Source organism: Juglans regia, chromosome 1, assembly GCF_001411555.2.
Source record: "Juglans regia cultivar Chandler chromosome 1, Walnut 2.0, whole genome shotgun sequence".
In the NCBI taxonomy this organism is placed as follows: domain Eukaryota; kingdom Viridiplantae; phylum Streptophyta; class Magnoliopsida; order Fagales; family Juglandaceae; genus Juglans; species Juglans regia.
Window position 1 is genome coordinate 8154749 of NC_049901.1, and position 24545 is coordinate 8179293.

At 36.4% G+C, this 24545-nt stretch overlaps 2 protein-coding genes across 3 annotated transcripts; one reads left to right on the forward strand and one right to left on the reverse strand.

Annotated features, from left to right (window-relative positions):
• Positions 1-10219: 10219 nt before the first annotated feature.
• On the forward strand, positions 10220-13635 carry LOC108987396 (putative glycerol-3-phosphate transporter 1). Its single transcript, XM_018960301.2, has 3 exons — positions 10220-10374; positions 11236-12311; positions 12648-13635. Exons 2-3 carry the CDS (start codon positions 11315-11317, stop codon positions 13202-13204), a joined length of 1554 nt encoding a protein of 517 aa, XP_018815846.1. The 5' UTR covers positions 10220-10374; positions 11236-11314; the 3' UTR covers positions 13205-13635.
• Positions 13636-16504: 2869 nt separating this feature from the next.
• On the reverse strand, positions 16505-23653 carry LOC108987397 (short transmembrane mitochondrial protein 1). Of its 2 annotated transcripts, none has more exons than XM_035692719.1 (2): positions 23107-23653; positions 16505-17023 (listed from the first exon to the last, which is right to left on the reverse strand). In XM_035692719.1, the coding sequence occupies exon 1, from the start codon at positions 23358-23360 to the stop codon at positions 23187-23189; it is 174 nt and encodes a 57-aa protein (XP_035548612.1). In that variant the 5' UTR covers positions 23361-23653; the 3' UTR covers positions 16505-17023; positions 23107-23186. The 2 variants fall into 2 exon arrangements, with proteins under 2 accessions (XP_035548612.1, XP_035548608.1); XM_035692715.1 differs by lacking the exon at positions 16505-17023 and adding an exon at positions 17588-22841.
• Between the last annotated feature and the right edge of the window lie 892 nt (positions 23654-24545).

Sequence of the window (24545 nt, forward strand, 5' to 3'; positions counted from 1 at the left end):
TGTTGTTTTTAAAATATTTAAAAAACAAAAAACAAAACAAAACAGAATGAGGTAACCACCCAACAAAAAATTAGGTAGCACAGTAGCACGACTCCCTTTGAACACTGTTTGAAGACGGTGCCTGTGCCCAGGTAGTGAATGGATTCAGGTGAGCATGTAATTTGGGTTGAGGGTTGAGATGTAACCAAGCAAAATTAGGCCCAGCATTCTATCAACCAACTTGATGGGCGACAAACTGGGGGCATATGGGCTGGCTAAGCCCAAAATACATGATCAACTTATTTCCTTGGACTACTAGCTTCCACTATTACTACTTTCTCTTTAATTTAGCTTATATTTCTTTTCTGTTTTATAAAATCTTCATATATATAATTTACGGTATTCTTCCCTTAGTAATTGAGTCAGTCAATAAAATTTCTGAAATACCGTTCTCTTTTGTGAGACCAAAATAAAGCCCCCCTAATAAAATAGGTACGCCAACATCGCTTTCAGTGATATAAAAAAATAAAAAATAAAAAAATATGATAGTTACAGTTGTGAGTGTGTAAATATCATGCAATTATTTAAAATAAATAAATAAATATGAGATTCATATGAAAAAAAAATTAAAATTTTAATAGTAAACTTTACTTTCTTTTCAAAGCGATTATACAACTCTTACACATTCCACGACTGTACATAACTTTAATAAAAAAATACTAATTATTATTCATTTGGACATCCTCTCACATTTTAGTATGTAATATCAAAGGATTAGTTAATAAGTTGAAAATAATAAATAGTTTTTAAGTTTTTAATATCATATAACAGATTTTATAAAGACGATGATTAAAAAACGGTTATCAGTATCGTTACTCAAAAAGGAAATTACCTCTATTTTTTATTTTATTAAGAGTTCGGTTAAATACAATTATTTTATTTATTATTTATGCATTTTACTGATATTATTAACTAAAAAATTTATCTTTTATTAAAAAAATAAAATAATCAATCACATTAGTAGAATGTATAAAAGAGTATTCAAAATTGATGTACATATAATTTTTATTTTATTAAAACATCTTCTAGCTATAAGCATTTAATTAAAATATGAATATATTTTTATAAAATGATATTATTTTTATAAGATATTTTATAAAAATATTATTCTTTTAAAATATAATTATATAAAATATTATAAAAAAATATTGTGTAATTAATACTTGTAAAGACTTATTTAATAATCATTTATTTGATATTTTCCAATGGATGACAATTGGTAGAATGGTTCGAAGATAGCATCAAGGACAAAATATTGGACGTAAAGGGTCAAATCTTATGTCAATTCACGGTCAAACTATTCCGTTGATAACGAAGTATTTCCAGGTACTATATACTAATTAACACACTCTTAGGCACGCTAGCCTTATTTTTAGGGTTATATTTTTCCTTCTTCTTTGTTTTTTTCTGACCATTTTCTGTCTGTCTTGTCTTTTCATCTTCTTTTTATGAAATTTCTCAGTTTCTTTTTTCGAGGTGAGATCACGGGCTTACTGTAAGTTGTACTTTTTACTATTGAGTCCAATGTACGGATGGATTTTTATTTAAGTGAGATATATTAATAAAAAATTAAATAATTTTAAGTAAATTTTATATTTATTATTATTTTAAAAAGAGTGTGCGTTATTGTAAATAGAAGTGTGCTGGGACAAAGCTGCCAACAGTCCCCTCCTTTCCCATACATACACTGAGCTACTAGTATTTTCATACTTCCTCTCCTCTTTTTTTTTTTTTTTTTTTTAATAAGTTGTGGCAGTATTTAGTATATTTACGTTCCACCCATAACTGGTAAACAAAAGCACAAAAAATATCGCCAAGAAACAAGAAAATAAACAGTAATTCCATGTAGCCATTTTCTGCATTAAAAACTTGGAAGAGTAATCAATCTAAACTAGTGTTTGGACTACGTTTGGATGTTAATTTTTTATAAATAATAATGAATTGAGAAGTGAATGAAATTATATGAGACTCGTTTAAACTGAATTTAAAGTGTGTTTGAATGTTAATATGAATTTAGTATAAAAGTTGAAAAAGATTATGAGTCTTACATGTAAAGATGTATTAAATTGTAAAAGGTTGTGGGTCTTACTTGTAAAGAAATTTTGAGTTGAGATAAATTTAATAATTTGAAAGTTAGGTATTTAAATATTAGATTCAATTTAAAATTAGATTGAAGTTAATTAAATCTTACAACTAAACGCAACATTAATATACTGTGTTTCTCTTTTTTTGTTTTTGTTGTTTTTCCACTCAAATTAGAGTCAAGACTAATCACCACAGATGCATTTATTGAGGGTACGGGAACCCAAGGTAATCGAAATCTAGTAATTTATTTTGTAGTCTTAAGTTACATATAGGCACGATATTCTTATCTTATTATAAAATATATGTCATTAAAAATTAATATTTATATAAGAAATTTTAATAATATGGTATTTCAAGATAGGATGAAAGTGCCATATCATCTGTACTCTAATTTTCCATACTGCAGTGACCATCAAACAGAACAAGAGAGGTGGGACTGAAGCATTACCAACAAAATTAGATAATCAGAGCAAAAAAAAAATATAGATAATGTTTGTGCATTCCTCGATCATGCAGTTCACATCAAACCAACAAAACCAGAAGAGGACAGGAAATTTCTAAGCAACTTCTTCCTTTTTAGTTGGTCGGGTGGGTGTGGCCATTCGCAATGCCCTTATTTATTGCATCAGCACAGCAACATTTCAGGACAGTGGGGCAGATCATCTAGATGGGTTGCCCAGAAACTTCGTTTTCTTTTCTACTTTCGGATTATTATTGCTTTCGTCCTCCACATGCTGGCATGCGAAGGTACGAGCGAGCCAGTTTCAAAAGGTCCAGAGGACGAAAGTCCTGTGAAAATAAGAAACCATTTATATCGAAAGCAGCTTATAAATGTATGGAAGGAACCAAGCTGCAACACAAAAGACAAAAGCATACGAGAATAATTTGTCGTTTTGGACGTGTTTTTCAACTTGGATGTCAAAGCAACAATGTCGATTGATGTGTCTGTGCCTGCACACGCATGAAAACAAATTTCCTCCATACTTTATAGGCCTTAGATCTCCAAGGGTTCTTCTGCCCACTGACTTGTCAATCATGACCAAACTTCAAGCTAGCAAGAGAAAGAAAGAGAGATGTCGAAATTGCGAGAGCGACAGACTCCACATTCTGCATCAGAAAAATATAAATTTTCATTTGGAAACACGATATTTTCTCACCGAACACGTGGTAATTAGTTAATGGTTAAGAGAAATTACATAAACTGACTGGCTTTACAGGATTGTATTATTTTTATTATAAAATATATCTAATTAATTCATAAAATTATATTAATTTATAAATTTTTTTTTGTATAATTTTTTTTTTATAAAAATTCTCTTATTAATAATATTTGTTGGACCCATGTCATAATCTATAAGTAATACCTCAAGTCATTTTTTTAATCCGTACCACGCTAGTGCATGAATATTTAAATGATTAATTACAATGCGTGTCTCGCACTACCAGAACATATTTTGTTTGCTTTAATTTATTATTTTATTTTATTGTTCTTCTTCTTTAGAATAAATAAATAAATTAGAAAAAACATCTTCCTTCTCTCTAACTTCACACAAACTCCAATTTTAACGAAAGGGTGGGAGCTTCGGCTCCTTCCCCTCTCTTCTTCCTTCTCTCTCCCATCTTTTCTGTCCATGTTACTTTTTGTGTAGGTTTTTTTAATTTTTAGTTGTGTTTTTTCGGGTCAAATAAGAGACGATCGTCATTCAGGCGTTTCCAGCCGTCGCCTTTCAACACGCACCACACCAAGATGATGCTTAGCCGCCAATCTTTAAGACCATCGAATCCAGCGTCCATCTGAGTGGAGCATAGCCCGCAGCACGGGAGGAAGTTTCGGATCCCATCAACGAGCGGATATCTTGCGCCACCAAGGAGCCCTCTATCGACACTATGCTCGGCTTCTCTAGTATCCCTATCTCCAGGACTTCCAAGATTGATCGGCGGTTTCCCTTCCAGAGTGACCAGTGTCTTGCACGCGCCTCTGTCATTGCACTGTGCACTGTTCATTCGTTTTTATTTAAGTGTTTTTTATTTTCTGTTTCTTGTTGTTCCGTTTCAGTGTTTTGTTTTTTTGTTTCGTTGTTTTTTTGTTACCCCGAGTGAGGTGTTGAGTTTTTGGTTTGGACGTAATCTGGGGCAAGAGCTGTTCTAGAGTGGCGGGATGCTACGGCCGGTGGTTGTACGGCCAGTGCTCGTGCATAGGTGCCGCCTGCGCAATGGAGGCTGTTTTGTCCATGCGTGAGCTGGGTGCTCGTGCCGTCAGGGCTCGAGATGCCAATGCTTGCGGTGAGCGTTACGTTTGGAGTCACACCAGTGCTTGTGGTTTTGTAGTTGTTAGTGTGCTTAATTTGTAGTTTTTTGTTGTTTTGTAGTTTTTAATAAATTAGAAATAGGCTATTGGATTTAGTGTCCATAGCAGGATCATGTACTCTTCCTCATTGAGAGGATAGAGAGGGCTTTTAAGTTCTATTTTTACAAAACTCATTTTTCTGTTAGGAGAGAGCTTGTTGTGAAATTAAGACAATGTCTGCTATAAATAAATTTGTGTGTGGAGGAACTTCAGAGCTGATGCGTAGTTGGCTTATAGTCTGGTTTTTCTATGTATTTATAAGTCATTTTTATAATTTCGGATCATTAATAAAATGATTCTATTTCCTTCAAAAAAATAAAAAAAAATAAATAAATAAATTAGAGGAATATTCTCACTATGTTTAATGTATAGAGACGTCTCTGATCATGGAAAATAAAGTTGCAGTAAGATGGGACCTTTTCATTTTCCCACTTGCCATTGTTCACCAATCACATACAATACTTACATATATATATATTTATTTAAGGATGATTGTTTGGCTAATAAAAAATGTGATAGGAAAAGGGAATAAAAGACTTCACATGAAAGGGAAAACGATGAACAAGTTCCCTTGAATTAATGCAAATAATGAAAGAAAAACAAAAATGGAGGACGCGTGGCCCATCAATTGGCGCAATAATACAAAGAGAATTAGGGCCCATACAACAGTGAGAACACAAGAGCCAGGCACAAGGAAACTTCGGTGTCCGTCCAGAAAGAGGCCCAATCCGATTGCTGTGATTCGGACAGGTATTTATAGGAGAGCCTAGCATGCCATTGCGACGTGGCGCACGGTGCTTGCACGATTTGCCTTCTTAAACATCATCCATTAATCATGCCACATTATCTGCGTTTCTATGCCTACGTGCCACGTGTGGGTCCCGATCGAATAAGGCTGATATTCCATACATAGTGCACACGCTTGCTTGGTATCATTCCCTATTGATATGCGAATATACTTTTCCCACACCGCCGCGCCCTTTTTTTAATAACTTTTAAAATGGAGCCGGACGGCTGAATGACGATTTTAGCACTGGTAAATCGGGGAAACCGCGACCTTGCCACAACAGTCGAGTTTCGTGAATTTTGATCGGTTTAACCAAAATGCCCTTTTCAAGTTTCAACTTCGGAATGGAACGTGCGCGTGGACAATAGCGCGACCGTTGGGATGTGAATTAGGATGAACAATAACGCTGAAGCCACCGATAAAATGTCCAGATAGTCACCGATTTTTTTTTTTTAATATTTAGTGAGTGTTTATAAATAATATTGTGAATTTCTTTTTAAATATTTAAGGATATAAAAAAAATTATGAAAAAAATATATTGAACTTTCTCCAGAGAATTTATCAGGGTGTAGCACTACTCTTAGGATGAATACTTTAGATTGGAAACCTAGGGGTTGGTATGCGGGTTCCAAGATTTAGGTTGTGTTTAGCTATTGAACCAAACGAACTCATTTTAATTCATTTTAAACGAATTATTGATGAAATCTAATACTTTTTTAATTTTTTAAAAAATAAAAGTTAAATTCATCTCAACCTGTTTTATACATTTCAACTTAAAAAGTGAAATTTATCTTAACCTAAAAATATTATACTCATCTCAATGAGATTTATAAAATATTATTATTCACAATTCAATTCAACTCAATTCAAGTCAACTCGTCTGATATCAACATCCAAACATAGTCAAGTTAGAATTTCAATTGATATAACTAATTTATAGAGTGTGCATTCTTGAAATTATCTATTTTCAAATACCGAATGCCAACTTAAAAAAAAAAAACACTTCAAACTTGGAAGGTTCTTGGTAATAACTTTAGTCTACATTTGGTTGCAAGACTCAGCTGAACTCAGTCTAATTTTAAGCTGAGTCTAACATTCAAATACTCAACTCTCAAATTACTAAGCTCATATCAACTCAAAAATTCTTTATACGTGGGACTTATAACCATTTTTAACTTGAAAAATGATTAAGGTAATCGGGCTGCATAACTGCAGAGGAGTCGTTGCCCCCGTGGAAATGAAACGATTCGTTTGATACAGTGACAAAATGATGTGTTTCACATTTGCCTTCCCTCCGTTCGTCTTCCCCAACGAAATTGAGTCACTTTTTCAAACCAACTCTCCAATATCGCTTCATCCTCCCCATGAAATTGAATTATTCAACTCTCCAGTCTCCCTCCCTTCGTCTTCCCCGCAAAATAGAAGACCCCACATGAAGACCACGAAGCTCTGCCTCAACCTCGTCTTCACCACATCTTCTTAGGCATGGAACTCCTTTTCTTCCCACATGACGACCCACACGAAAACCACGAAACTTTGCCTCCCTCGTCTTCCCCACATCTTCTGAGCCATGAAGATAGTTGATCTTTAAGAAAAACATAATACTCTAATGTTATTGATAAATCAGTTTGGGAAAATGTAAATTATTCTTTGAAGAGTTTTCAAATTGCAATTTTCCACAGAGAAAGAGGTTTGGTCTTGAACAAAAATAAATATCATGTCGTTCCTCTCCTTTCTGAACTACTTTTATCCCATTTGTTATGCAAACTTAATTGATTTTTGACACTTTGAATCGGAGAAGATCTCCAAGGGCTAAAACAAGATGAACTCAAAAGGAAAATTGGTCTTTAAGCAAACTTGAGGAAATCCATAGGCCATGGGGACATGCACCAAATGACCCCTGGCTAGAAGCATTCCATAAATATATGCTCTATGGGTTCGGGCGCTAAGCTGAATAGAGGGCACAAAAGCTGGGTCAAAAAGTCAGAAGCATGAAGCTCACAAGTTTGAGTGCATGAAGGCGGATGGGAAGAATAAGCTTTGAATCTCTGTTTGAAGACCAAGCCGAAGACCACACGAAGCTAACGCAAGATGTGAAGATCAAGCTTTGTTTGAAGAACAAGCTAAAGACCACATGAAGCCAACTCAAATCTCTTCTTCAGGTTTCGTTGATTTTTTTTTTTAAATATAATGGCTGACGTCAGCCTACTCCCCACCGATTGCGCGCCCCGACTGTCTCTAGAATAACTCTTTCAACTTAACATATATTTTTATGTGGGATCCAGAACTTTTTTTAAATTTTCATAAAAAATATTAAACTCATTTTAACATTCAAATACACTTTAAATTTAATTTAAGTGGACCCCACATAACTCTTTTTACTATTCAACTCACAATTATTCATAAAAAATTAAATTCAACTGAACTCAACTCAACTCAACATCTAAATATAATCTTCACTCATATTCAATCAAAAGATAAACGATCACTGTATTCACTTTATTCGCTTTATTCGTCTTTGGTAGGTGGAGGGTAGCTGAATGCTCCCCATTGACGTTTTACGATATTTTGAAAACAAGATTATAGGTGAAAAAAAAAACACAGTAGCTAAACTGTGAGAAGTCTATTTTTTGGTCTGAGTTTGCACGTTACTTGTAGCATCACTCATTTGAAAAATATAGGCTTTTAATAGTTATCAACTCCTAATTTTTTATTGGGTGGTTTATAAACCTCACATTTCCGGGATATCTAGTTATGCGAAATGTAATTGCGTTATTTTAAAATTTTTAAATATATAACGTTATTGGTATACATTATTAAAGAGAAAATATATTTATAATCATGAATTGTATAATCGTCACGTAATCGTTTTGAAAAAAATGAATAAAACATGAGATTCACGTTAAAAAAATTAAATTTTTAATAGTAGATACCACTCTTTTACAAAATAATTATACTTTCACGGTTGTATGTAAAATTATTCTTAAGTAAAATACAAGACTTAGTTTATGATTTATATATATTACCTCTCTTTTATAATTTATATATAGAACTTTTCATAGTTCAACCTCCTTTTTTTAATTGCAACATATAAAAACTTAATTGTAAAATTACGGTATTTATGAAATAATACAAGTTTGAAAATTTATTTATTTATTTCTTATTCTTTACTTGGTTTTTTTATTACTTTGTTAAATGTCTTTTTTAAAAAACTTCAATTCAACTATTTATTTCAGACTTTTGGCTAAAAGTACCAGGACTCTCCAAACTCATAGTCCTAACTTTATCTCTAATAATATGGTTGTACAGAAATTGACGGAATCGACCTTCGCTGACCGGCTACCAGAGTTTAGAATAGGCCAAAACTGATAAAGAACCGCTCAGCCGATCTTAAAAATTTAATAAAATGGATGCCAGTTGGTTTGGTCTCAGTCTAAACTAAACCCAAGCTGCCAAACCAGCCAATAAATATATTATATATATCTTATGTAAAACGACACCGTTTTATTTAAGTGAGTGTAACGACATCATTTTAAACCTACCGTTTAAAAAAAATAGAACAACGCAGTTTAGTTTAATACATCAGACGATGTCATTTGGCTGTAGGGTTTAATACCCTCGCGTCCCCCCTCCCCTCTCCTTGTTCTTATTCCTTGATTGAATCTCTCTCATACTCTCTCTCACCTCTCTCATGCACAGTCGTCGCCGCCGCTAGTATCTCCTCTCTCACGCCGCACAACCTCTCCCTCCAACAGCCGAAGACATCCATCTCGTCGTCTTTCTCATAGGGCGTTGCTCTTCTCCCTTTCCCTCTCCTCCATTAACATCTCCTATGTCACTCATCTCGTCGAGCTCTCTCATCTCGCCACCCATGGAAAAACCTGAGACTTCAAGTGGTTTATTGTGTTGGATTTTGTTTTGTGGATTTCTTGGTGTCTGATGAATTGGTGATGGAAAAACCGATTCTCCAAACTGACAAACCAAACGGTACCGACCGCTTCTCTTTCTTCCTATCGGTCGGTTTCGATCATGACTAGCATATTTTCTCCTTATCAATAACCACATCGATACATTTAGTTTTCAGCCTTAGGCTAATACGAGATACTTCTAATGGAAAAAATAAGATTCAATGAAAATTAAGCCTAGTTTGGTTAGACAGATAAGATGAGTTGAAAATTAAAAGTTAAATAAAATATTATTAAAATATAATTTTTATTTTAGAATTTAAAAGATTTGAATTGTTTATTATATTTTATATAAAAATTTAGAAAATTTATAATGATAATCTACCAAATCAAATCAGGCCTAAGTTCATCGTCATGGGCATCCTACTTTTTTATGTTATATAAACTTCTATGTAACTATTGAGATGAAGAAATGATAGACATAATCAATATGATATTACTTAATAATCATTGGCCTTGTCTTATTGCATCTCATCTCATCACATCATTATATTTTTTTTAAATTTTTACATAAAATATAATAAATAATTCAACTTTTTCAAATTTTAAAACAATAATAATATTCTAATAATATTTTATTAAACTCATATAAAATTATCTCATCTCACTATCCAAACGAACCCTAAATCAATTTTTATTTTTTACAATAATATATTTAAAGATTTATTACTAATATCACATTAACAATAAAAATAAAATGATAATAGAGTATAGTAACTTTTAAAACTTTAATCTTACAAATTAAATTTTATCATTTAAATAATATAAATGATTTGAGAATAGAATAATCCAATATAATATACAATATTTTCAAATTAGACTAATGAATTATGGCCTTTATGGAGGGTGCTTTTGTCATTTCAAGAAGCACAATGGTTGTATGGTAATAGAAGGAAGATAATTCACCACAAAGCATCGAAAAGGCGGAGTAAGGGTATTATAGTGATTTAGTACTCATAAAAATATTATTATTATCAACCTTAAATTAGCATCTTCACGTCGGTAAGACTCTGCGTTGGGAAGAAACTGGAGGAAGAGTGTTCTTTGGGCAACTGAAAACCAGAGAGGCGCGGAGAGAGAGAGAGATGTTATTTTTATTGTCATCGTTTTAGGGAGAGAAAGTACGAACCGGCGTTCTAGTGTGTGCACAGGTGAGCTCAGACCTAAGGGCTAAGCTCAGAAGAAGATTTAAATTGTTATATTTGTGTATATATATTTCTTGGTACTTGGGGAGGTTTCTTTGACCGTTTAGCTTTCTGCATTTTTTTAATCAGTTTTCTAGTTTCTATTTAGAGTTGGGTAATCGGTTTTATCAGGGAAACATTGTAGAGGATAGGAATTTGATAACGGGTACTTGCTCTAAAGACATTTGACTTGTAATTTTTTTTTTTCCTAAATTTTGTTACATGTTTTTTACCGCTTCAATTTTCTTCCTTGCATTTCTTAGTTTTATTTCGTTAAGAAAGATCTTTAAGAAATCGACTTTTTTTGGTTGATATATACTGAATTTCATGCTGATGAAACTCTCTCTCTCTCTCTCTATCTCTCTCTCTCGTCCTGAGTTTAGAAGTTTGGAGACGTAGATGCTATGCTATAAGTTTTTTTTTATTAAAGTCGAGGATTTAACCTGCAAAATTGTTTTTAGCCCATATGGTTCTAAAGCATCTGTTGCCATTAGCATTCCCTGAGCATCTTGAACTATTCGGTTCAGATTCGCGACAATGTTTGGGAATAATTGAATAAATCCCAAAAAAGTTTGGAAGCTGGGTTAGAAACTTTCTGGAGATTGGTTATTTTTTAATGTTTCGAGTAAAAGAGAATAAGAAATAGCATTGAAATGTCCGAACCCATGGTGTCGAAATTGGAAGCACTTGATTGTCAGCATATATTTCGTTGGATGATTGCAATTTATTGAACATTGGTTGATTCCCCCAGTTTTCTCTAGTTAGTTTCGGTACAATTGTTTCTTTAATTGCAATCTCATATGCCATTCTTTATTTTCCCATTTGCAGCTCTCAAAGTGTGAAACCTATAAGTGGAAGTTAAACTTGTTCCTCTTTATACCTTCCAAAGTGAGGAAATCATACATACATGGGTTCATCATCAGAACCAACCGCTGAGAGCAACTACAGCAAGCCCCTCGGTATCCGATTCTTAGAGAACATCAAGGGAACCACACTTTCCTTCAAAACCCACCAAGCAATTGTTTTGATTGTAACATTTTTAGCATATGCGAGCTACCATGCCACTCGAAAAACCACAAGCATTGTTAAGAGCACCCTTGATCCCCAGTCATCAGATGTGGGAGTGAAGTTCGTAACATGGAGGACATCTTACTTCCAGGAACCGGCTAAACTTTCCTGGATGATTGGGGATGGTTGGGCTCCATTTAATGGAACGGATGGGACTGCCTTGCTTGGAGAACTTGATGTTGCTTTCCTCTCTGTATATGCTATGGGAATGTACTTCTCTGGACATTTGGGTGATAGAATGGATTTAAGGATATTCTTAACAGTTGGAATGCTGGGAACTGGTTTGTTTACTTCCCTCTTTGGCGTTGGTTACTGGGGAAACATACACAGTTTTTGGTACTTCTTGATGGTCCAAATGATTGCTGGTTTGTTCCAATCAACTGGATGGCCTTCAGTGGTTGCAGTGCTAGGTAACTGGTTTGGGAAGAGCAAGAGGGGGTTAATTATGGGTATATGGAATGCCCATACTTCAATTGGGAACATTACAGGTTCTCTGGTTGCTTCTGCTCTATTGAGCTATGGATGGGGTTGGTCCTTTGTTGTGCCCGGTCTCATGATTGCTTTTGTTGGTATGGTGGTTTTTCTCATATTGCCTGTTAATCCTGAGTCTGTTGGAGCTGATAGAGAGGGTGACGACTTGCATTCTCCCAAGAAAACTGGTGAGGGAGTAGCACAACCTTTATTAAATTCAGAGTCAGTGGTCAAAACGAAAGCTGTGGGCTTCATAGAAGCCTGGAAAATACCAGGAGTTGCTCCTTTCGCACTTTGCCTCTTCTTTGCCAAATTGGTTGCTTATACGTTTCTCTACTGGCTTCCATTCTACATTACTCACACAGGTACATTAGCTTATTTGCCGTTTTATTGTTATTATAGGATGATAAATAGAAAAAAGAAGAAAAGAAAAAAAAAAAGGACATTGTGAATTATAGCACTAAATGATGATCAAGTTATGCATTTAAAACATGCCTAAAATCTTCACAGAAAGATGATCATGTCCTTCGATATTGTGGTAATCCACTCATTGCAAGGGTTCCTTCAACTAAGCATAATTTTGGGTCTCATTTCAACTCGAATTAATCATGTGTGTCTTGAAGGCATGCTTCCGTTCAGGAATCATCAAAATTCGTTATCGAATTACAAAGTAACATCTTCGTATGTTTTTCATTTTGTAGCTATTGATGGCAAATATTTATCTAGCACAACAGCTGGAAACTTGTCGACATTGTTTGATGTTGGTGGTGTGCTTGGAGGAATTCTTGCCGGTCACATATCTGATCGCTTAGATGCCAGAGCAATAACAGCAGCAAGTTTCATGTATTGCGCTATCCCTGCTCTGTTCTTCTATCGAAGCTACGGACACGTTTCCTTGACCATAAATATTGCTCTTATGTTCATCACGGGCATGTTTGTGAATGGACCATATGCTCTTATAACAACAGCCGTTTCAACTGACTTGGGTACTCATAGTTCATTGGAAGGGAACTCCCGAGCACTGGCAACTGTGACAGCAATTATAGATGGTACAGGCTCTGTTGGAGCTGCCATTGGACCCCTATTAACAGGTTATATTTCTTCTACGAGCTGGAGTGCAGTTTTCACAATGTTGATGGGGGCAGCTCTAATTGCGGGGCTGCTTCTAACCAGGCTTGTTGTAGCCGAGGTGGCTGCAAAGATCGAGTACTCAAAGTCGCAAGGAGTGCCTACATCCAGACCTGCACTTGAAGTGTGACATTTTAGAGGTTACAGTGGCTCATTTTAGGCTGCCAGTGTGTGATTTCCTCTGTAGAGTTCATAAGCTTACTTCACCGTGCCCATTGTATCAATGAAGATCCTCTATTATGATCAAAGCAAGAAGAGGGTGTTTTTCAACCTTCTCTATTATGATCAAAGCCGGGGGGGTGGGGGTGGGGTGGGTGGACTCCTTCGAGGAATCTGTAAATTATTTGTATGTCCAAATTAAGCATATATGCATCATCCGGAAAGATGAGCTCAGCAACTGAGCATCTATTCTCAACTTGATTGCCTTCTCGCTTATTTACAGTTGCGTTGTTTTAGCTTGTACTCATTAGTTTGAGCTTGGCTCCTATCTTATGACCCCAGATTTAGGGGAGGGTTAGAGACCAGGCATGAAATTATAAAAATTTTGAAACTTTTTCGTAATTTTATTTTTAAACATCATTTAAATATAAAATATTTTTTAATTTTAAATCTTCAGTCTTTTCATCTCGCTCCATTTGCCAGAGACAAAGAAGTTCCTCGAAAGGCTAAAGCATAATTTTTTTGGTCATTTAAGGACCACCAACAACATCAAGCCGACAACAATCATGATTATTCAGACTAGATAAAAAGGTATAGTCCTACCTTATTTTTGAGTGAACATGTCGTTGGAAACTCTATTAACAAAATGTGGCTTGGATGCTGCCACAAGTAGTATCTTTTGAGAAAAAAGCTTTATAGTTAAAAAATTCTCATAAAAATAAAGTAAGGTTTCATATTCTTTACATTTAAAATAGTTGTGGAGAGATAAAATATCATAGCCTATACTTAGGGCCAGCCCCTCAGCCATCACTAGAGACGAGGGGAAAAAAGAAAAAAAAGAGACGAGAAACATGAGAGTATATAAGTGTCAGAGGTGTCAGAAGGAAAAAAAAAAGAGAAGAGAAGTTGAGACACGCAAGAGAGACCAATCATCTCATGACAGGCTGGTATGTGCAGTGAATGGTCAGATATGTAACTACTAACAGTTGCAAGAAGAGGATCATATAAAAGGGAATGTCTAGACAACTTCTCCCACGGACTCACACTCTCTCAATCAGATCTTAATCTTCAACAACATCTTGAGGAAGACAGCGTCTTCTACAGGAAGAGTTCTAACTTTTTTTGTACATTGAAATATAAGGAATCGTGAGTGACTGTAAACAAATATATTATAGTGGATACTCCCCTCCCCAAACCCTCATGGACGTAGGCCTGTCGTCGAACCACGTAAATATTGGTGTCTATTTCTCTTTACTTTTCCTATATTTATTTTCTATTCACTGTCATGGATGTATGTATCGCCACTGTACAACCACGCCGGAACACTGTCAGGGGCTTCAAACAACACATATCAATGCCCAATCGACTTAGTGGGCTGAAAATGAATCTTTCTCTCCCTCCGACCTGTTGTGCGATTTTTACAGTATCAACTGTTGTTGTCCAGGTTCGAGAAACACAACATAAATAGTAGACTGGGCTGGAAATGAATCTTTCTCTCCTCCAACCTATTATGCAATTTTGATAGCATCAACCATTATTATCTAGGCCCGCAAAATACAACATCAACAATAGTTTTGCTCCTGTTGTCTGACGGCACCGTATGGTAGATGGAAGGTTTCAAACCCCTGTGCATTGGTAATTTGGCATTGGCTCGTTTAACACGGGCAAATACCGGTGTAAACATTGTTCCAATTTTTCTTCTCGATTAAAGAACCACATAGGCACATAAAGTTTCTTGTGGTGTATGCTGTGCCAATGGCCAAAGAGGACAGAGATTGTGAGCAATAAATTTTGCGCCAGGGAATACAGCACTACCATTTGCTCCCCCAACAAACACAACAACGTTTGACCTTGACAATCGTGTACGTAGTGCTATGCTATTTGTGATGCTCAATCACCTTTCGCCCATGTTATTGTCGTCAGTGAAGACAACCATTTTTACGTGGAGGACTAAAATATGGCCTTTATGAGTTAGCCTTAATTTTACGAGGAATGAGATGAGGATGGTGCCCTCCTCATCAGCTCCGAGTCAGGTTCTAAAAAAAAATTGCTCTGGTTCTGGGGGGTGTGAAAATCCAATACCAGTTTCTATATGGACCACACAAGATTGATTAGATACTTTCCGACGTGGAAACCACCATTAGACACGTAAAAACCACAAATTGGTGTGATATGTCAAAAGCTGTGTACTAATTGAATTAATAATATATCTAAAACTGTGAGCTAATTAAATCATAATAATATCTCTAACCACTACATAAACATTTCGGGATGATTCCCTTATCAGTTATTGATTAGAGAGAGATAGAGGAAGGGATGATGATACCTTCACCAGATCACACTAATTAATTAATTAATTAATTAATTAAAGGTTTTGCTATATTTTAGTTGATAAATAATGTGGACCATGATATAAATTAATATATTCTAATTTAGTGACTAATCATGCCTAGTAATCCATTACTACTTTAACACCATCGCTTTTATTTTATCGTCAATATTATGAATGAGCAATGCTACATAAAATCTCCATTTGGAGACTGCAATGCAAATTTAAGTAATTTTATCTTTAAAATTTTTTAAAATTACAAAAATATCCATTTTAAAATGATGATTTTTCTCATTTAATAAAAGACCTACATATACAGTTTCCAAATAAGAATTGCAAATAGAATTTCTTATTATGAAATGAGTTCTTCTAACGGCTCTATATCACATATCTGCTTATGCTAGATCTTTATTTTTTATTGATGACTTTCCATCAAAGCTTCGAGCCTGGAACAGATGCAAAATTTAAGCCGACAATGGACCAGACCCAGACTTGTTCGGCCACCGGAGAGTGAAGAAAAAACGTAGTTAGGCCCAGAAAAAAAGGCCTACATAGAAACAGCATTGTCTGCTTCTGCGTCTTCTCCACATCTTTTCATAGCAAGTTCGATTCGCCATAATGGCAACATATATTACATTTGATTTTTAGGAGCAATTTCTTTGTTTCCCATCCCTTTTCAACGCATGCTTTGTTTTTGTTTATATGAATGAATTAGCCGAAAACCACATGACCCAGCTGATCTCCAACAAAATCTCTATCCTTTTGAGCATATCTCTAATCAATCTAATCAGTGATTCTTTTTAGCTCAAGATTTATATCAGACAAAAAAACGCAAATCCTGAATAATGTGTTTATTTGTTGGTGGTGGTGGGAGTTTTCCACCTGAACCCAGTTGGTCTCAGATATCCCTCTTGTGGTGACAATTGAAGTGCTTTCCTACATTGGCTTTTAGATTAGTCGTGACTCAAATACAGAAATGATGGCTGAACTTGATAAGATATTCGGTCTGGCATTGACAACGCTACTGAACACAGAAAAAGGCATGCATTGACAAAAGTATCATTAGCTCATCATCATCGCCATAATTCATGCATACAAGCGTTTTCCATCTCTCATTAACCTCAAAGTAAAACAATGATTTCAGAAATACATACTAAGATCACCAAAAACTCCGCCTTTTGTGGTGGCCAAGAGAAGAAGAGCCACTTTGTTATCATGCCAGCACCTTATGAGGGGTTTCTGCAGAGAATTATAGATCATGACTGGTGTACCACAAAGTGGCCTTCTACTCCTCCAATCGCCTCTAAGCAATTGAACATTAAGCAATTGAACATGCACAAAAAATGGCCACCCACACGTGTACACGGACACAAATACGCATGAAGCGTCCTAGAAGTAATACGAGCTAGACTCAGTCCCAAGACACCATGCCTTTTCCCCTCTTGTCCATAAAAGAACTTTCTACATTTCAGATTAACAAGACGAAACTTAGTAGGTCATAATGGTTGCTAACAACATCAACATTGACCAATATTATAAACGTTTCAGCAGCACAATATTAAGCATGCGTTATGGTGAGTTAATCGAAGGATATGGCCCTCAACAAAGACGAAGGCTCAAAGGCTATTACAGCACCAAGATACCACATCCCACAATTTCAGCAATCCCACCAAATCAGCCTTTTTTTTTTTGTAAATCTACATTATTTTCTTTCCATGTATAAATCATCTATTCATGTATATGTATGTGTATGAGATCAATGAAAAACACACGGAAATTATTATTCCCTTTATTTCTTAACATGGTATCAGGCCAAAATCGATCCTGACATACCTTTGTTCAGCTTCCAATAGCTTCCAATGGCCTCCTTTGCCGATGCTCCTCCTCCCTCCTCCCCATATCTCATTCATCCCTCTGATTCTCCTAGCCTCATCCTTGTCTCTGGCCATCTCACTGGAGATAATTTTCCCAAATGGCAATGTGCGCTTTGCCGAGCCCTTAATGCCAAAAACAAACTATGCTTTGTTGATGGCACCCTCAAAGCCCCATCCAATACTTCCACCGATTATGCTCAATGGAGCAGGACCAAAGATATGGTCCTCACTTGGATCCTAAACACCATAACCCCTTCCCTAGCCAATTCTTTGGACTACCATGATGACCCTCGAGATGTATGGCTCAACCTTGAGTCACGATTTTGCCATGGCAACAACGCCCGTCTCTTCCATCTCAAACGAGAAATATCCAATCTTCACCAAAATCAGCTCTCCATCCCTGATTACTACAATAACATCAAGCAATTATGGGATGAACTCAGCAACCTTCAAACCCCCACCGATGCCAACACCTTGGAAAAAAGAGCTGAGGACGAATGTGTGTTTCAGTTTCTACTAGGACTCAAAGACTCGTTCGCCGCTCTTCGAACCCAAATTCTTGCCACTGCCTCTCCCACCTCTCAACAAAGTCTTCTCCATTCTCTTCCAAGAGGAACAACAGCGTCTCCTACAAGTTCCCCGATTGCCATCCGACACCCCCGTCATCGTTGTTGGCTCATCATCGGTTATCCTCCTGGCCGTGAGCCACGCAACAACCGCAAGCCGTCGATCCTTGCAAACCACCTGCTGCTACCAACCTCGCCAGATCTAGCTCGAGCCCAGTCCCAGGCCTCTCACCAGAAAATTATCAGCAACTGATGAATCTCCTTTGCCCTGTTGCTCCGACTGCAAATTTCGTTGGTAACTCCTCCACGATGCTGTGCTCTTTCGATCCACAACATGATTGGATCATCGACAGTGGCGCTAGTAATCAAATGAGCCACTGCCGTTCCTTTTTTTCTCATCTTCGACAACCACCTATGGCTTGGTCGATTCAACTTCCCGCGGGAGCCTCCATTCCCGTTGAAGGCATCGGTTCCATTGTTTTATCTGAAACCCTCACACTACATAATGTCCTTTATGTCCCTACTTTTCGTTTTTATCTCCTCTTTGTCCCTCAACTTACTACCCATTTATCTTGCATAGTAATTTTCTCATCTTCCACTTGTTTTTTTCAGGACCTTCAGTTGAAGAGGCTGATTGGAGCGGGTGAAGCTTGCAATGGACTCTATGTTTTTCGGCCCCAAAAATCCGCTGCTTTCTCAGTTCACAATATTGACAATAAGACCATATGGCAACAACGTATAGGTCATCCTTCTAGCTTTACTATTCCTAAAATTTTTGATAGTCAATGTACTCTTTCTCATTGTGATACTTGTGCTCGTTCAAAGCACATCCGCTTACATTTTCAAAATAATGTGAATAAAAGTACAATTCATTTTAATCGATTATATTGTGATATTTGGGGTGGTTATCATACTGCTTCTATTTGTGGCGCACATTATTTTCTGACCATTGTTGATGATTTTTCACGCACTACATGGATTTATTTAATGCGTTTTAAATTAGAAACTTTTAGTCATTTAATGCATTTCTTCGCTCTTGTTAAAAATCAATTCAATTCCTCGGTTAAAATCATTAAAACCGATAATGGCCAAGAATTTCTTTCCCATAATCTCCAAACATAATTTCATGCTCACGGCATCATCCATGAACGTACCTGTGTTGAAACTCCGCAATAAAATAGTGTTGCCGAGCGTAAACATTGGCACCTCCTAAACGACGTTGCTCGGAGCCTTCGTTTTCAGGCACATTTACCTCTTAAATTTTGGGATGAATGTGTTCTTACTGCTGCATATCTCATTAATAGGACTCCTAGTCCCTCTCTTCAAAATCAAACTCCTTTTCAACTCCTTAAAATTCCACCCAACTACACTCATCTACATGTGTTTGGTTATCTTTGTTATGCTCAGACTCTTACCGCTCATAGAGATAAATTTTCACCCAGAGCATCCCGCTGTATCTTCCAGGGTTATCCTAGCAACCGCAAAGCCTATAAGTTATATAACCTTGAAAACGCCACAATTTTTTATTCACGTGATGTTACCTTTCAGGAAGATCAATTCCCTTTCCAAAATCCTCTCACTCCACATCCCAATAGTCCCACAATCCTTCATTTACCTATTCCAGAACCTATTCCTCTTTCTACTCCATCACTAGTCATATCTACAGAGTCTGCACCCACTACCATTATTTCTTCTCGCCCCCACCGCAACATTACTCGTCCGACATACCTACTTGATTATGTTTGTCCTCCTATACCCACGGAGTCCATTGCTTCTTCAACCGCTGCACAGTCCTTAGATACTTCTCATCCATTATCTGCTTCTCTTTCATACTCTCGTTTTTCACCTGCTTATTATTCTTTTTTAACTGCTCTTACTGCATTTGTTGAACCTACTTGCTACTTAGAAGCCACTCGCCACTCCCACTGGCGTGAAGCCATGGCCTCTGAACTCCGTGCCCTTGAAGAAAACTTCACTTGGACTATTGAGCCTTTTCCTCCTGGTAAAAAACTCATTGACTGCAAATGGGTTTTCAAAATCAAATTCCGAGCAGATGGCACCATTGAGCGCCACAAGGCCCGACTCGTTGTCAAAGGCTACACTCAAGTGGAAGGTATAGACTATCATGAAACCTTTGCTCCCGTAGCCAAGATGACCACAGTCTGCTGTGTCCTCGCCGTTGCTGCCACAAAAAATTGGATCATTCACCAAATGGATGTTCACAATGCTTTCTTGCATGGCGAACTTGATGAATAAGTTTACATGACCCCACCACCCGGCTATTGTATTAAGGGGGAGACACGCGTATATCGTCTCCGGAAATCCCTCTATGGCCTCAAGCAAGCATCCTAAAACTGGTTTTTTAAACTAACATCTGTTCTTCTGACTGCAGGTTTGTTCAATCTCAGGCTGACCACTCTCTATTTACCTTGATTACTGCTACTAATCTCATGCTTGTTCTAGTGTATGTTGATGACATCCTAGTCGTCGGTAATGATCTCTCTCATATCACTTTCTTCAAGATTGTTATTTCCACTCACTTCAAAACCAATGATCTTGGCTCTCTCAAATATTTCCTTGGACTTGAAGTTGCTCGATCCTCTTCAGGCATTTTTCTTAATCAGCGAAAATATGCCCTGGACATCCTTGCCGATAGTGGACAACTTGGCTCCCGCCCTGCTTCCTTTCCCATGGAATAGAACCTGAAGCTCAATAACACTAATGGTGATCTACTTCCTGATCCTGCTCCTGCTCCTTACAAACGATTAGTTGGACGTCTCATTTATCTCACCATTACCAGACTTGATATAGTCTTTCCAGTGAATATTCTCAGCCAGTTCATGCATGCTCCACGGATTCCTCACATGACAACTGCCACCTGTATCCTTCGCTACATTAAAGGTACTCCAGGTCAAGGCATCTTTTTTTCTTCCTCTACTAATCTTCACGTTAGTGCTTACACAGACTCTGACTGGGCCAGCTGTCCCACTACTCGACGCTCTACCACCGGTTTCTTCATTACTCTTGGATCTAGTCCTATTTCGTGGCGCATTAAGAAACATACTATAGTCGCTCGATCCTCTATAGAAGTCGAATACAGTGCCATGACAGTCACCACCTGTAAACTCGTATGGTTACAGCACCTTCTCCACGATCTCAGCATCTCACACAAAGCTCCCATGACCCTCTATTGTGACAATCAGTCGGCTCTCTACATTGCTCACAATCCTAGTTTCCATGAGCGCACCAAACATATTGAGATCGACTACCACATTGTTCGTGACAAACTCCGTTCCGGTCTCTTCACCACCGCCCACCTTCCTTCTTCTGAGCAGATCGTGGATTTCTTCACCAAAGCCTTGGGTCGTGATCTTTTTCATCATTGTCTCGCAAGTTGGACATTACAAATCTCCATGGCCAACTTGAGAGGGAGTATTACAGCATCGAGATACCACATCCCACAATTTCAGCAATCCCACCAAATCAGCCATTTGACAGTTACATATTTTTTTGTAAATCTACATTATTTTCTTTCCATGTATAAATCATCTATTCATGTATATGTATGTGTATGAGATCAATGAAAAACACACGGAAATTATTATTCCCTTTATTTCTTAACAAAGGCTTTGGCTCAATTCAGAACAGTTGAGATGAGACATAAGGCTATGTCTAGTTAGGCTTTGCTAGTACTATGGAAGTGTACTGATTAAAAAATTAAAAAAAAAACAAAAAGGAATTCCATAAGTTAAAGATCCAAGAAGGTGAGTGAGCCAACAATCATTCACAATAAGCAACCAAATAAACTCTAAAATTGCTGAACAAAGAATTTGGTCAAAATCAACTTGAAATGATCCAAATCACAACAACTGCCTTTTGAAGCACCCAAAACTAATGAAGAAGACCTCACAAGTTATGATCCTCAGATTTTCATGCCTCAATAAGCAACATAAGGCTTATTGATAACGCCATATTTGCAGATTGCATACAATGTCATGAGAAAGGGCCAAGCCATGAAATATCTCACAAAAGGCACCATAGAATTGAAGAAAGCAACATGAAGCATTTATTTTCTATAAAGTAATTTTTTTTTATAAGTATAAAGTAATTTTATTCAAAGCACAAAGGAGCTCACAATGAAGCTTGTATAGTAAGGGATTTGCTATCTTTGCCACTATTTAGGTGATGAGGGAGGTTTGAGTTTTCTATTTCATAGAAACTGAATACTCAACTCATCCTCTTGTCCTGATCATGCCATAACTAAAACTTGTGTCACGGGAAAAATATAAACTACTCCAAGGTATAACTCGAAGGGTATTCTTTCTTCTCTTCAGCTATAAAGAGTCAGATATTTTAGCAACATGAGTAGAGAACACAAATAGACTACTCATTAGTAAACAGAAGAATCTAAATGATCCACCTAGTATAATGGACCTGCAGTAGCCTTTAATATATATAGATGAGATTGCGTGGACCATCACTGGCACCTTTTCATAAATTCCCTCGACCAATCAGCTTAAAAAGAAGTTAGTTTCTCGGCAGATGTTGTTCTAGATCAATCAGCAATTTCGGTTCTTCATTCACTGGAACAATATCTTATTTGAGGCAATCATTTTCTTTCGGTGAATATCGTCAAATGTCCTCGGAAGAAGGTGGATGGTGAGCTCGCGGGTGGGAGAAAGAAACTTATTATACACACAAGAAAATAAAAAAGTGATATAGCTGGTCTATGCAGTTCAATTGGAAACCCACCTTTTCTCATAACTAAAACTGTTTCGTTATTGTAGTATAGCATAGAGATCAATGCCAACTCATTTGGCCCCTTCCTCATAACCTATCCTGGATAAGAACAAGATTGCAAAACTAGCGAACCTAATGCAAAATCAGTTTATATCAAGGACCGAATCGCACGCATAAAGCTGAATATCAAAATGCTAAAAAAAAAAACAAGCAGATTTGTTTCTTCAAAGTTTTTTTTTTTTTTGGAGTAGACGAACTTAAAAAGAAATCACAAGTACCGTTTTTAAGTTGTCTCTTCCCAGTTCTTTTCTTCTCATATTGTCTTTGAAGAAAAGAAAAAAAGAACGAAAGAAGAACGGTGAACCTGGTTGAAAAGAAGACAGCATCATTTTCGTACTTTGCTTTAAAGGAGTAAATGGAGTTGGGTCGAATCGAATGCTAATGTTAGTCACCGTCACCCCGGCTCTTGGGCTTGCGGTACTTCTCTTCGATTTGCTTGGCCTTGAATTGGGCGGTGTGGGCGAGCTTCTTGATGTTCGGAACGTCGTAGTTTTGAGCTACGTAAATCCCGCACACCGTTCCTACTATGAACGAGAAGCAGCTTCTTATGATCCCCATCCACCCACCACAACAAAAAATTAGAACTGATGACAATCGTTTTGGCCCTTTGATTGGAGTCTAAAATTTTGGGGCTTTTAGGGTTAGGGTTTTTATATACGTGAGGAAGAAGACTCTGGAACCAGGAACTGTAACAGAATGTCCCACTCCGTCTCCGTCTGCGTCACCGACCGTCGGTTGATCTTAATTCTTAAATGGTCGTCGTCCGCCACGCGCTGGTGAAATTTGGTGTCCATGGGCCGTGTGGCGTGGGCAAACAATCCCGTCGGTTGACACGTTTTTTTTTTTTTAAACATTTCGGTTGGCACGTTTTTAAAACGGCTCTTCGGAGGTCTACATTGGCATTGGCACAGATCACTCGTCAGATAAAATAAGATATTATATATAAGAGTAATGTTACATATAATTATAGAATACATAAATGTTATATAGTCGCTTTAAAAAAGAGTGGAGTCACTTCATAAAAAATTAATTTATTTTCATGTGAGTCTCATATTTATTCATTTTTTTCAAAGTGACTGCACGATCCTTGCACATTCACGACTATAAGTATCATTTCTTTATATATAATTATAGAATACGTAAATATCGTGTAATTATTTTAAAAAAGAAAAATGTCTATTATTAAAAAATTAATTTTTTTTTTTTTTATGTAAATTTCATATTTATTTATTTTTTTTAAATAATACTTATATACTCACAATTACAAATATTATTTCTTATAAAATAAAATAATAGAGTCTGGCCGTATATCACTATCGTTTTTAGTTTCGATGGATGGATGGAAGCCTGTTAGGTGTACAATAAATTAATGGAAATAAAATAATGGTCTGCCAAGTTTACTAGTCAGATCTGGCCAAGGTCAATAATATAGGCTAAAATCACTACAACATTGGCTGTCTAGCTCGCTGTATATATATATATATATATATATATATATATATATATATATATATTATATATATGTATGTATGTATGTATGTATATATAATGTTTAAGACAACTAACTCAAATTTGTCTAAAATATAAAAAGGGCCAAATTAGTACTAATGCTCTTCCAACCAATCTTAAAATTTAGTTATTCGTGTCAATTAAATTTTATGGAATACATGAATTAATTAAATATGTCATATATCTAAGTTTTAATCTAATCGCTAATTTCCTACTCTAGAAGCGTGACATGAT